The following is a 13,572-nucleotide window of genomic DNA, read 5'->3' as shown; positions in this document are numbered from 1 at the left end:
TTGGCCAAGTGAAAAGAGAAATGTAAAAACACATTACTCTATGCCCATATCTTACCATATCACTTTCAGATCCTTTTCACCAAGAGCATTGAAAAAGCTTTTTTGAATTTAGATAGCCAGGTCACTTTTTAAGGGAAAGAACAAACTGTTTTCTGTATTCCAGAGGAGAACAGAAAGAATAATGCATCATATTCAAAAAGCAGAGGGTGTCACAAGTAATATACTGTTCTCCATTTAAAAATCTCAAAGTAAAATGAGAGAACTAAAGTGCTTTAGGCCAAGTTTCTGTGAAACATGCAGCCAGATCTGGTAACTTATTAATGAAATTGGCTCTCACTTATTCTGTAGTTTAAACACTATAGGAATTTATTATGGGCATACATTTGGCTTCATTATTAAAAGACTAGAAATTTGTACAAAATTCTAATAATAATGGAGTTTTGATATTAATCCTTTTGTTTTCTTTCTTCAATTTTTCTATAATGTGATCATTTAATAAGAGGGAAAAGCCATATTTAAAAATGAGTCCATTGACAGGTGTTCAGAAGACATAGGTAAATTGAGGCTATGTTTGAAACCTCTCTTCCCTTTTGTTACTGGGGGCGGTGGGGAGGGCAGGAGGAGAAAGAAAGAAAATCTAAAGACCTGATATATTTCTTGGAAAAAATGGAGTACTCACTCATTTTTTAAATTGTGGTAAGGTATATATAATATAAAATTTACCATTTTTTAATTGTGCAATTTTAAGTACATTCACAGTGTTGTTCGTTACTGCTATCTGTTTCCAGAAGTTCTTCATGATCGCAAACAAAAACTCTGCACCCATTAAGCAATAATTCCCTATTCTCCCCTCCTATTAGTCCCTGGTAACCTCTGTTCTACTTTCTGTCACTATAAATTTGCCTATTCTAGATAGTTCATAGAAGTAGAATCATACAAAATCTATCCTTTTGTGTCAGGCTTACTTCACTTAGCATAATGTTTTCAAGGTTCATCCATGCTGTAGCATATATCAGAACTTCATTCCTTTTTATGGCTGAATAATTCCATTGTGTATATATACCACATTTTGTTTATCTGTTTTCATCTGTGATGAACGCTTGGGGTTTTTTCACCTTTGAGCTATTGTGAATAATGCTGCTATAACACTGCTGTACAGGTATCTCTTTGAGTCCCTCTTTTCAATTATTTGAAAAAGTATAAACCTAGGAGTAGAATTGTGGGATCATATGGTAGTTCTGTGTTCAGCTTTTTGAGGCGCCACCAAAATGTTTTCCAAATGACTACACCATTTTACATTCCTACCAGCAATGTACCAGGGTTCCAGTTATTTCCCATTTTTTGCATAATCCATCCTAATGGGTGTGAAGTGGTGTCTCATTGTGGTTTTGATTTGCATTTCCTTAATGATTAATAATGTTGAATATCTTTTCATGTGTGTATTGGCCATTTGTCTGTTTTGTTTGAAGTAATGTCCAAATCCTTTGCCCATTTTTAAATTGGGTTGTTTTTTTGTTGTAGAATGTTAGGAATTCTTTATATATTCTAGATATTAATCTCTTATCAGATATATGATGTGCAGATATTTTCTATGGGTTGTCTTTTCACTCTTGATAGTATCCTTTGATGCTTAAAAGTTTTAAATTCGGATAAAGTTCTATTTTTCTTTTATTGCTTGTGCTTTTGGTGTTATATTTAAGGAAACAAGATTATGAAGATATTCACCTGTGTTTTCTTCTAAGCATTTTATTGTTTCAGCTCTTAAATTTAGGTCTTTGATCCATATTGAGTTAATTTTTGTACATAGTGTGAGGTAGGGATCTAATTTCATTCTTTTGCACATGGATATTCAGTTTTCCCAGGACCTTGTTTTGGAAACAGTTTCCTTTCCCCATTGAATGGTCTTGGTATCCTTGGCAAAAAAAAAAAAAAATCAATTGACCACACATATATATATAAGCATTTATTTCTGGGCTCTCTCATCTATTCCATTGGTCTGTATATCTATCCTTATGCTAGTACCACACTGTTTTGATTACTGTGGCTTTGTAGTAAGTTTTGAAATCAGGAAGTGTGAGTCTTCCAACTTTGTTCTTTTTCAAGATTATTTTGGCTCTTCAGGGTCCCTTGAGATTTCATACAAATTTTAGGATGAGTTTTTCTGTTTCTTTAAAAAACACTGTTGGGATTTTAATAGGGATTGCATTGTATTTGTAGATTCCCATTGGGTAGTATTGTCATCTTAACAATATTAAGTCTTCTATTCATGAACATGGAATGTCTTTACATTTATTTAGGTGTGTCCTCTTTGATTTCCTTCAGTGATGTTTTATAGTTTTTAGTGTACAAGTCCTGAAGTGTTAAATTCATTCCTAAATATTTTATTATTTTTGATGCTGTTGTGTTTTAAAATCCTCTTAGAATTATTCATTGCAAGCTTATAGAAATACAGCTGATTTCTGAATTCATTTATTAGCTCTCAACAATTTTTTGTGGCTTAAGGGTTTTCTATGTATAAGATCATGTCATCTGCGAACAGAGGTAATTTTACTTCTTCCTTTCCAGTTTGGGTACCTTTTTTCCCCTTTCCTTGCCAGTTTATTCTGGCTAGAATTTCCAGTACCATGTTGAATAGAAGTGGTGAAAACAGGCATACTTCTCTTATTCCTAATCTCAGGGATAATGCTTTCAATTTTCCACCATTGAGTATGATATTAGCTGTAGGTTTTTCATATACGTCCTTTATCATGGTGAGGAAGTTGCTAGTTTATTGAGTGTTTTTATCATGAAAGCGTGTTGAATTTTGTCAAATGCTTTTTCTGCATCAATTGAGATGACCATGTGGGTTTTTTCCTCTATTCTGTTAATGCAGTATATTACATTGATTTTTCTATGTTGAACCATTCTTGCATTCTGGGAACAAATCCCACTTGGTCATGATTTATAATTCTTTAAATATGCTGCTGAATATTGTTTGCCACTATTTTATTGAGGTTTTTGCATCACTGTTCATATGAGAATTGGTCTGCAGTTTTCCTGCAGTGTCTTTGTCTTCAGTATCAGGGTAATGCTGGCTTCATAGAGTGAGTTAGGAAGTGTTCCCTCCTCTTCAATTTTTTTGGAAGATCTTAAGGATTGGTGTTAATTCTTCTTTAAGTGTTTGGTAGAATTCAGCAGTGAAGCCATCTGGTCCTGGGCTTTTCTTTCTTGGGATGTTTTTTATTATTGATTCAACCTCCTCCAGTTAAAGATCTGTTCAGATTTTCTATTTCTTTTTGAGTCAGTTTTGGCACATTGTGAATTTCTAGGAATTTGTTCATTTCATCTAGATTATTTGTTGGTGTATAACTCTTCATAGTATTTTCTTATAATCCTTTTTATTTCTGTAAAATTGGTAATAATGTCCCACTTTTATTTCTGATTTTAGTAATTTATGTCTTCTCTCTTTTTTCTTAGCCAGTCTAGCTAAAAGTTGTCAATTTTGTAGATCTCTTCAAAGAACCGACTTTTGGTTTTGTTGATTTTCTCTATTTTTTTCCTACCCTCTGCTTTATCTATCTCTTCTAACCTTTATTATTTCCTTCCTTCTGCTGGCTTTTTCTGGCAACTTAAATTGTGCAGTTTGGTTTTTGATTGAGATCTTTTTTAAGGTACACATTTGGAGCTATAAATTTCCTTCTTAGCATTGTTTTCACAGCATCCCATAAATTTTGGTATGTTGTTTTTGGTTTTCATTCATCTCAAGGTATTTTCTAATTTCACTTATTTCTTTTTTATCCATTGATTGCTTAAGATAGTATTGTTTAATTTTCACAGATGTGTGAATTTTCCAGTTTTCCTTCTGTTATTGATTTCTTGTCTCATTCCATTACGATTAAAAAAGATGCTCACTCATTTTTTAAAATATTTTCCTCACTCAGCGGGTATTTCTGTGGGACTTAGATGAAACCATCATCATCTTCCACTCCCTTCTTACTGGATCCTATGCCCAGAAGTATGGAAAGGTAATTTGAGTCTTTCTTCCTTTGTTGTAACTGTCCCTCTCCTGACTATGTGTGCAGGTAACCAAAATCACTGTCTCTGTTATCTCCATCTTACCCTGTTGACCTTTCACCTTTCACATAAAACTTCACCCAATGGCTTATACCAGGCAGACTACATGGTCAGGCAGAGCTGATGATAAAGGTAGAGACTAGACCTGGGACCAGTGCTAAAAGCTGAAGTTGTTGGAGAGCGGTATTTTGCAAAGACTAAGTATGGGACTGAGGCTCAAAACAGAGTGGAGTCTCAGGATTATCTACTCCAAAGACTAGTCTGTTATCCCTATGTCACATATAACAGCCCAAACTGAGCATACCATTTAGCTGAGAATATACCAGATCTGTACATTTAAAATATAAAATATCTTTCTAAAATAGATTATATACCCTCTTAGGAACTTCCCTGGTGGTCCAGTGGGTAAGACTCCACACTCCCAATGCAGGGGGCCCGGGTTCAATCCCTGGTTGGGGAACTAGATCCTGCACGCCTGCCGCAACTGAAGAGTCCGCATGCCGCAACTAAGAAGCCCTCATGCCACAACTAAGACCCGGCACAGTCTAAATTAATTAATTAATCTTTTAAAAAAACCTTAAAATAAAATAAAATAGATTATATACCTTCTTAAATGAAACATACCAAGCAGGATTTAACTTCAGTCATCAGTATTAACATCAGTTTTGATAGAGGGCTGAGCTGTTTTGAGGTAGTGGCTGTATATTTCTGTACTAAATTACCTCCAGGCTCCTATTTTTTCGTTTCTGTGAATTAATTTTATAAAAATATCAGCCTCCTTTGCTTTCCTACTTTTACTGCTCCTAATTATTTCTTATTGTCACCAGTGTTTCTGTTAGAAGTACTTTCCCATAGGCTTTTAGTATCTAGACTGGCAAGCTGACATAAGCTCATATACTATATAACAAGACTGGTAATGAGAGTATATAAAATAAGAGCATACTGCCTTTAAGGGAAGGTCTGATAGTTCATTTTAAAGCTACGTGCATTGGTTTTCCTGCAAATATTTCTTTACTGATTTCCTGGTTGTTGAGATTGTCAGATTACTGACTTCTGGTGTTGTACTGTGTGTGTGAGGTGGGGGGGGTACGATAATGGGTGTTATAAGAGCAATATTTCAGCGATAGTTAGAATTTCTTCTGAAATGGAATTTCTCCAAAAATTAAGTGTTGTTTTTTTTTTTTTAAATGGGTTAAGTTTTCTAGAAACTAAAGTCCTAAAGTCCTGAAATGTTTAACTTTGCACAATCCCAGATTCTTATAACTGTGAATGAAATTGCATCAGTAATAGTGAGAAGCACTGTTGTGGGCCAGTGTTGTTTTGGCCTTGACCCAAACTATTTTGAACCCTTTAAAGATAAGAACCAATGCTGTGAGTGCCAAGTCAAGCAAATTATTCTCTTATTGTCTTTCAGGACCCAACAGTAGTGATTGGCTCAGGTTTAACAATGGAAGAAATGATTTTTGAAGTGGCTGACACGCATCTATTTTTCAATGACTTAGAGGTAAGCATTTTAAATTGTTTCTGCACTTCAGTGAAACACTTTGTTCAATAACTATTTATTGAGCCTGTGCTTTTTGTATTTAGAGGAAATGTGGTTAGACAGGGTAGGTATGGAGAGGGCAGCTCGGAACTTGGGTGTACATAGTCTTGAAGGAATAGTGCCTTGGCTGGGTCACCACAGTCTTAGTTCTGGGCTTCAGTTTTATTGGCTCAAAAACTTGATTTTTGTTAGCTTATTTGGAAGTGATCTAGCTCTAGGGGCAGTGCCACCCCATCAGGCAAAACACTGATATATAAACCAACATTCCAATTTATTCAGCTATATTAAATAACATATAGAAGGTGGCTTTGATTATTTGTACTCTTGAATGTTTTTCAGTTTTACCTTCTTAAAAGATAGCCTCTTGATTTGTCAGATCTGTAGATGGCTACTCTAACTCGTTGTATTTTATACGTGCTTGTCCATGTATAGGTTAGCCTTGATGTCAGATCATTTTATAGTTAGGTGGAGGGAAACCAGGAAACACCGAGAGCTTCTTGGTTAATTTTTTTGGTTTTGACATTTGAGTTCATCTTTGAGGTGAACATCGTGTAGTGGAAAGAGCACAGGACTGGGAATCAGGAGACCAGACTGCGAGTACCAAGTTAGGAAAGTTATCTCCCCATTCTGGGCCTCAGTTAAGCAGTTACCATACACAACAAACTAGTAACAGTTGTTCTATCTCAGGATGGGAATGTATTGCTGGGACACAGAGGTGGGAAGGAGCAGACTTGTCACTTAATATCCTTTTGAATTTTGAACTGTGTACTACATATATTACCTAGTTTTTTAAATAGTGAAAATTTTAAGGTAAATAAAATTTTAAAGTAAAATGAACATGAAGTAATCCTCTTTCTTTTAAAATACAATCTAGTTCTACTCAACAGACAATTCTCCAACAAATTAAATTAATAGGGCTCTAAACTCCAACACTTTTGTGTAAGCTCCACAGTGCTTTAATCTTCCCTCAACTTCACATGTTGATAAGTTGGGACATTATAGTTTTATTCAGCAAACATTTATTGAAAACCTACTATGTGCCAGTAATTGTTGCCAAATTGTATTTGTAATGATTTTCTAGACATAGTCCTCACTCAGGACTGAAAGTTCTGTGAAGAATTTGACCTGAATGTGTTCCTGCCCCCCAGGTCAGTGGTTCTCAACTTTAGGGGGCATAAGAATCACCTGGGGAGCTTGTTAAAAATGAAGATTCTAGGACTTCACTCACAGAAATTCTGTTCAAAAATATGCATTTTTAAAAATCTTCCCCAGAGGATTCTGATGCAGGTGGACATCACGGCACCACCCTAGGTGGTGTCAGAGGACTGAATCTGTCAGTTAGGCAGTGGGTGGCGTTTTATGTCAGTAGTAGTGTGGGCTTAGAGGAAAGAACCTTGGATTCAGATTAGAAGACCCAGGCTCCTTCTGGTTTCTTTCTACCACTCACTAGGTTTATGACCTTGGGCAAATTGTTTTACCTCACTTTTAGAATATGAGGAGGTTGACTTAGATGACCTCTTCTAATTCCTAAGTTTGAATTTACAAATTTCTGTTTCAGTCATTCTCAGTTTTGATACCACACGCACTCTACCAGCATCTGTTTCATCTGCAAAAATGTATTGAGTACATGCTATATAAGGGCACTGGGCTAGACTAGAGGGGTACAAAGGAGATGTAAGGCATGGTCGTGCCATAAGAGGCCTACAAGGTAATAGGACTTACAGTCTAGTGTAGGACATAGGCACACCTGACAGTGTAAGGGAGCTTGTGTTTATACCCATGGACTGTTGGAAAAATGAACTGTTGAGATAAGAGCATAACTGAGGGTTGGGATGGTTAAGGAAGATTTCATGAAGACTGAGGAATGTAAATTAGGCCTTAAAAGAAGTTGAACAGCAAGGGGGGTGAGAGTGATCCTCCACACATAAGAGACCATAAGGTATTTCATCACCTTGCCATTGTTTGTGGTATTTTTACAATATATTGTGGTGGTAATAGCACTTCTACTCCCTGGGCTGAAATAATGTGTGGTTTTGTCTTTTAACAGGAGTGTGACCAGGTGCATGTGGAAGATGTGGCTTCTGATGACAATGGCCAAGACTTGAGGTGATAAAAACAATGATGTCTTAAACATCAGTACACCTGTTATGCACAAGACACTGTCTAGGTTCAGAGGAAAACAAAGATGAATAAGACACAGCCCTAAAAGAGCTCACAATCTATTAGAGGAGATAGAAACAAACATAGTTAACGATGGCATGTAGTGTGAGAAGGTGACAATAGAAAATGTGATGGAACACAGAATAGAAAGTAATTCTGATGGGGGTGGGGAGCAGGTGGTGCCAACATTGGAGTGGCCTTCTCAGCACAGTAGAATTTAAGTATGACCTTGATGAATGGGTAGCATGATGGAATGAGAAAAAAGCATTCCAAAGTAAAGGATATACTAGTTTCTCTTTGGCCAGATTTTCAGTCGGGAAAAGTGTGCTTCCAGATTGATTGGTTTTAGATACAAATAAACATCAGGGATTTCACCAAGGAAATTAATTGTGGGGGGTCTGATGGTGTCAGGAGTGACCCTATGGAAGACAATCTTAAACATTAATATCACAGTGAACACTAAACCAAGGAGGTCTCAGTGGCAAAATGCTTGCTCGGTCTCCTCCTTTCTCTCTTGGCTACTGTCTTCTAGCTCAGTAGTCTTAGCTAAGAATAATCCAAAAATTTATCTACCTTACATTTAAAGACCTTTAGAAAAAAAGTTGTCACATCTTTTCATGTTAATTTGTTTTAATGTTTATCCCTTTTCATAGGCAAAAGTTTTTCCATGTGTCTACCCTAAAATTGTTTCCTCTGTGAATTCTCAAATCTAGAGCAGAACTGGACACATCACTTAGTAAGGATGTAACCCTGTGGTGCCGAGAAGGATAGAAAGGTTTCACTTCTGGAGCAGATCCAGTCGTGTATGCTGTGTCTTGCACAGCCTTGGAGGGCACCAGTCTTTTTTTTTTTTTTTTTTTTTTTAAATTTTATTTATTTATTTATGGCTTTGTTGGGTCTTCGTTTCTGTGCGAGGGCTTTCTCCAGTTGCGGCGAGCGGGGGCCACTCTTCATCGCAGTGCGCGGGCCTCTCACCATCGCGGCCCCCCCCGCTGTGGAGCACAGGCTCCAGACGCGCAGGCTCAGTAGTTGTGGCTCACGGGCCCAGTTGCTCCGAGGCATGTGGGATCTTCCCAGACCAGGGCTCGAACCCGTGTCCCCTGCATTGGCAGGCGGACTCTCAACCATTGCGCCACCAGGGAAGCCCGGCACCAGTCTTAAGAGATTTTACTCACCTCAGGAAAAAGCCTGGTCTGAAGCAGTTTACAATCCACTCAACCCTAGTATTTTTTTTTTTTTCTCTTATACATATGGCTAACTAGTAATTACCTATCTTATGTCTTGGCAGCTTTATTTTCTTAAATATAGAATCTCACGCTGAACTCTATTTTGACTTCTGATTGAACCAAGTTGTCTCTAATTCTGTCAGTCATTTGGAAATCTTGACTTAGGAAGTATTAATCCCTCCCAACCTGTTTAACTATATAATAGTTGTCTATTGCTGTGTAACAAATTACCTCAAAATTTAGTAGCTTAAAACAGTTAACCATTTATCATCTCATAGTTTCTTCAGGTCAGGAACTTGAAAGTGACTTAGCTGGGTAGTTCTGAATCAGGGTCTCTGAGATTGAAGTCAAGATAGCTGAAGCTAAAATCATCTGAAGGCTTGGCTGGAGCTGGAGGACCTGCTTCCATGTGTGGCTGATAGGAGGAGGCCTCAGTCCTCACTATGGGCCTCTTCATGGGGCAGCTTGAGTGTTCTCCTGTGACAGCTGACTTCTTTTAGAGCAGGTGCTGTAAGAGAAGCCTGGTCTCTAAAGTCCAACACCATCACTTCCACCACGTTCTGTTTATGTTCAAATACTGTCCATACCTACAGGGAGCAAAGTTAGAAGAGAGGAGTATTAAAGAATTTGTGGACATATTTTATAGCCAATACAGTGACCCATGAACTTACTAAACTAGCCAACAAATCACTGAAGGAAAACATTCCCATTTTCTAACTATTATTAGAACTTGGGGTTAGTTCCTTCCATTATTTTTTCACGTTTCTCCTTTTTACATAGTTGCAATCATTGTGTGTGTGTGTGTGTGTACACAAAAGTTTTGTATTCTGGGTTTTTTTCACTGTAAGGTATTTTCTGTCATTAATGAAAAATGGTCTGTCTGAAGCCAGCCTCTAGGGGATGCTGGTGATTGAATTAGTCTTGCCTCTCTTGCTCTCCCTTTCCATCCTTTCTTTGATAGAAGTAATAGGGGTGAGATGGAGGACTGATGAAAAGATAGACTCTGACATACAGAGATTAAGAAAGAAGATTCTCAAAGCCTGGCTGTCAGATGCCAGGAATAGGACAGAAAATCAATCCCAGGTGGCATTCAACCAAAAACTCCATGCAGTATAGATTTTAATTTTCATCATCCTCTCTCTCTACAGCAACTACAGTTTCTCAACAGATGGTTTCAGTGGCTCAGGAGGTAGTGGCAGCCATGGTTCCTCTGTGGGCGTCCAGGGAGGTGTGGACTGGATGAGGAAACTGGCTTTCCGATACCGAAAAGTGAGAGAAATCTATGATAAGCATAAAAGCAATGTGGCTGGTAAGTGTGGCATACAACCAGCTAATTTTCTGTTTTGTTCTGACTTCCTGTTTTTTTTTCCAGGGTTTGCTTAGGGCTCCCTGACTTATGAATTTGTGCCACAGTAACATTTTAACTCTGTATTTAAAAAAAACAGGTTTGATGGAAACCCTCTGGGGAGGAAGCTCAGCATTTCTCATGGACTTCTCTTGGTATAACTTCGCAAAGTTCTCTTGTTCTTTTTAGATAGATGCCTTTTTTAAAGGAAATGTGTTCCATAGATTATGTTTGATGGCATGTGTTTTTTTCTGGGGTCACAACTACTATCAGTAATATTTAATAGGTTGCCATATTTTTGAACAGATTTACATAGCCATCGGGACAAGTCAGGTAGAACTAGCAACCAGGTTTATAGTGGATGGAAAACTAGGTCCAGGATGATAGGTTGGCAGTATCCGTGCATTGTGATTTGAAGGACCTTGGAAATTCTTTCTGCCCAGATAGATCTCAAATGTCAGGTGCCATTATGCCTAAAATTCTATTATTTGGAATTAATTAATTAGCCATAGATTGTTCAAATTAGAAGAGACATTAGGGAACTAATCTAAATCCTTCATTTTGCACTTGAGAAAATTGATGGTCCATCATGAGGGTAACAAGGTCGGGTCACATAACAAATTAGTGACCATACCACAACTGGAATCCCGAACTCTTGGTCCACTGCACTTTACATTCATGCAATTCCTTTTTTAGTGATATACCCTTGTGAGAAAATATTGAAAACTGTGAACCATCGCCCTCAAACACCTCCGTCTGAAGTTTCAGGGATTCCATAGACTGCCCAGAAGTATATTACGTCAGGTCAAGGGAGCCCCCCCCTGCCGTACCGCTACTGCCGCGTGGGGCAGAAAGTGAGAACAGGGCTTCAGAGATCAGTTTGGTGCATTCCTGTTACAGTGCTCCCATACCAGAAAAAATCATAGGCATCTGGGCTTTTGGGAATCTAATTTATTTACTTTTTTCAGATTCCTTTCTTTACTGCTTTTTTTTCTTCATGATTCAGAGCCAGTACTTTTTATTCTGGTAACCAAGTCTTTTTGCTCTTTCTCTCTCGCAGACATTAGCCTTTCTTTTGTTCGTTTTCATATACAACCTAAGTCTCTGGTCCTTTCTCTGCCCAGTGAGTGTCTGGATCTGGTTTCCTGAAGAAAGTGATATATAACCCTCTGTGAGAATCCCCTGAGCCCACCCTGGGGAACATAGTAAAAGTAATATCCACCTGTATTTTGTAAAATATGAATTAACAAAAGTGCCACATGATATTAGTTAAATATATGACATATGCGTGCTTATGTATATGTCATACATGACGTACAGATACTTGTTTGGTTTTTGTTTTGTTTTATCAGAAATTTTGAGAGTCATCTAATTCTAGGCTTGCATTGTGAAAAACCATCAGACTGAAGACAAATTATACACAGTTCTACTCATAGAGATGACTTCTGTTTTTATGGAGTGTTGGTAATAGAATGCAGAATTTCTCTTTTTACCTTCACTACAGAAAATTCAGAGCCAGGTTTATTATTTGAATATTGTAACTCAAGTGTCAGGTAACGTGCTCCCATCAGATGAATTGTTTTTTGTTTTGTGCTTAATCATCTGATCTTAAAGAAATGTTTTAGTCTCTTATCAGCTGGAGTTGTTTCAGAAGTACAGTACAAATAAATGACATTCAGAAAGCTGGTGATTCAGCCTGGGATCTCAGGTTGATGTGTTCTGAAGGGGGTGAGAGCAGTCACTGTGGGAGCAGTGTATGATAGTGGGAAGATTTCTGAGACCAAAAGCCACTAACTTGCTGTGTATTCTCAGGCAGCCGCCTTTCCTCCGTGGGCCTCAGTTTCTTTAGAAAGAGATTGGAAATGCTGTGGACTCTCCATCTGTAATTTTTCCCCCTTTGGTTCTTGATGTCACATCTAAAGCAGTGCTACTCAAAGTATGGTCCACTGGTCTGCAAATTATGTTACCAGTTGGTGATGAAAGAAAGAGCCTCTGCCAGAACCTGATCACAGTGTTTCTATCAGCTGATTTTGTTGTTGTAATTATGCACCTCCCACCTCCCCCAGCAAAATATTCTGGTGAAGAAAGTAAAAAAGGCATTTTGAGTAGGCTAGGGTTTTATCAAGGAGAGAGATGTGTTAGCTCAGAAGAATATTTCAGTAACTCACACTGTTTCCAAATTGAATTTAGAAGTCGCTTTCTCTATGCCAGCAAGGATGTTGTCAAATGATGAATGTGTCTACTTTTATTCCCAAAGGGCTCCTCAGTCCCCAGAGAAAGGAAGCGCTGCAGAGACTAAGAGCAGAAATTGAAGTTCTAACAGATTCCTGGTTGGGAACTGCACTGAAGTCCTTGCTTCTCATCCAGTCCAGGTATGGAAATAACTCTTTCGTTTTCATCCTCTCAGAGAGACGCTTTCTCCCACCCTAGTCCATTCCCTAAAACAGACTGTGGGACAGGGCTGAGAAGAGTTCACATGGTGCAGAGAAGTATTCGGTTAGGTGGGAGGCAAGGTCATTTTACTCTAAAAGCACACCGAAGAGTTTTGAAAGCTTTTTTCTTTTCTCTTACTTTTTGCTCACTAAATTATACTCAGTAACCCAGAATCTCCAGCCCAGGACGTGGGTGGGCCTGGTGACATCAAAGAATACATGTAGGAGCTATATCACAAATATTCTAAGTGTAGGAAGCGCCAGAGAAATGTAGCAAAACCTACTCAGGAAGTTGGGATTCAAAAGAAAAAGAGTACAGGGTCTTCCCTGGTGGCACAGTGGTTAAGAATCCGCCTGCCAGTGCAGGGGACACGGGTTCCAACCCTGGTCCGGGAAGATCCCACATGCCGCAGAGCAACTAAGCCCTTGCACCACAACTACTGAGCCTGCGCTCTGGAGCCCGCGAGCCACAACTGCTGAAGCCTGTGCGCCTAGAGCCTGTGCTCCGCAACAAGAGAAGCCACCACAATGAGAAGCCCGCGCACGCAAGGAAGAGTGGCCCCCACTCGCTGCAACTAGAGAAAGCCCGCGCATGGCAACGAAGACCCAACACAACCAAAAATAAATAACTTGAAAAAAGAAAAGAAAAAGGGTACATTAAGCAGATTAAGGAGATTTGAGCTTGAAGCTTAGAATGGGAAATAAATACATACCCTTATTTGTCCCTCCCTCAAAGCAAGAATTCCAGATTCACAGCCTACTAAACAGTAAAACTGACACCAAGGGGTGGATATCTGTGAAGGTAAAGGACTT

At 38.4% G+C, this 13,572-nt stretch overlaps 1 protein-coding gene across 10 annotated transcripts in view; it reads left to right on the top strand.

The window, feature by feature from the left end:
* EYA3 (EYA transcriptional coactivator and phosphatase 3) overlaps positions 1 to 13,572 on the top strand; it is a 100,641-nt gene that overhangs the window by 74,328 nt on the left and 12,741 nt on the right. For 9 of the 10 annotated variants that reach the window (XM_059916570.1, XM_059916579.1, XM_059916588.1 and 6 more), the window contains 5 exons: positions 3,921 to 4,004; positions 5,468 to 5,557; positions 7,644 to 7,702; positions 10,131 to 10,291; positions 12,585 to 12,699. In XM_059916570.1, coding sequence (XP_059772553.1) covers positions 3,921 to 4,004; positions 5,468 to 5,557; positions 7,644 to 7,702; positions 10,131 to 10,291; positions 12,585 to 12,699 — 509 coding nt within the window. The remainder of the gene's footprint in view (positions 1 to 3,920; positions 4,005 to 5,467; positions 5,558 to 7,643; positions 7,703 to 10,130; positions 10,292 to 12,584; positions 12,700 to 13,572) is intronic. The other variant, XM_059916633.1, reaches the window with a different exon arrangement.

Source organism: Balaenoptera ricei, chromosome 1, assembly GCF_028023285.1.
Source record: "Balaenoptera ricei isolate mBalRic1 chromosome 1, mBalRic1.hap2, whole genome shotgun sequence".
Lineage (NCBI taxonomy): Eukaryota > Metazoa > Chordata > Mammalia > Artiodactyla > Balaenopteridae > Balaenoptera > Balaenoptera ricei.
The sequence above is the reverse complement of the archived record's forward strand: the minus strand, read 5'-3'. Positions and strand labels throughout refer to the sequence as shown.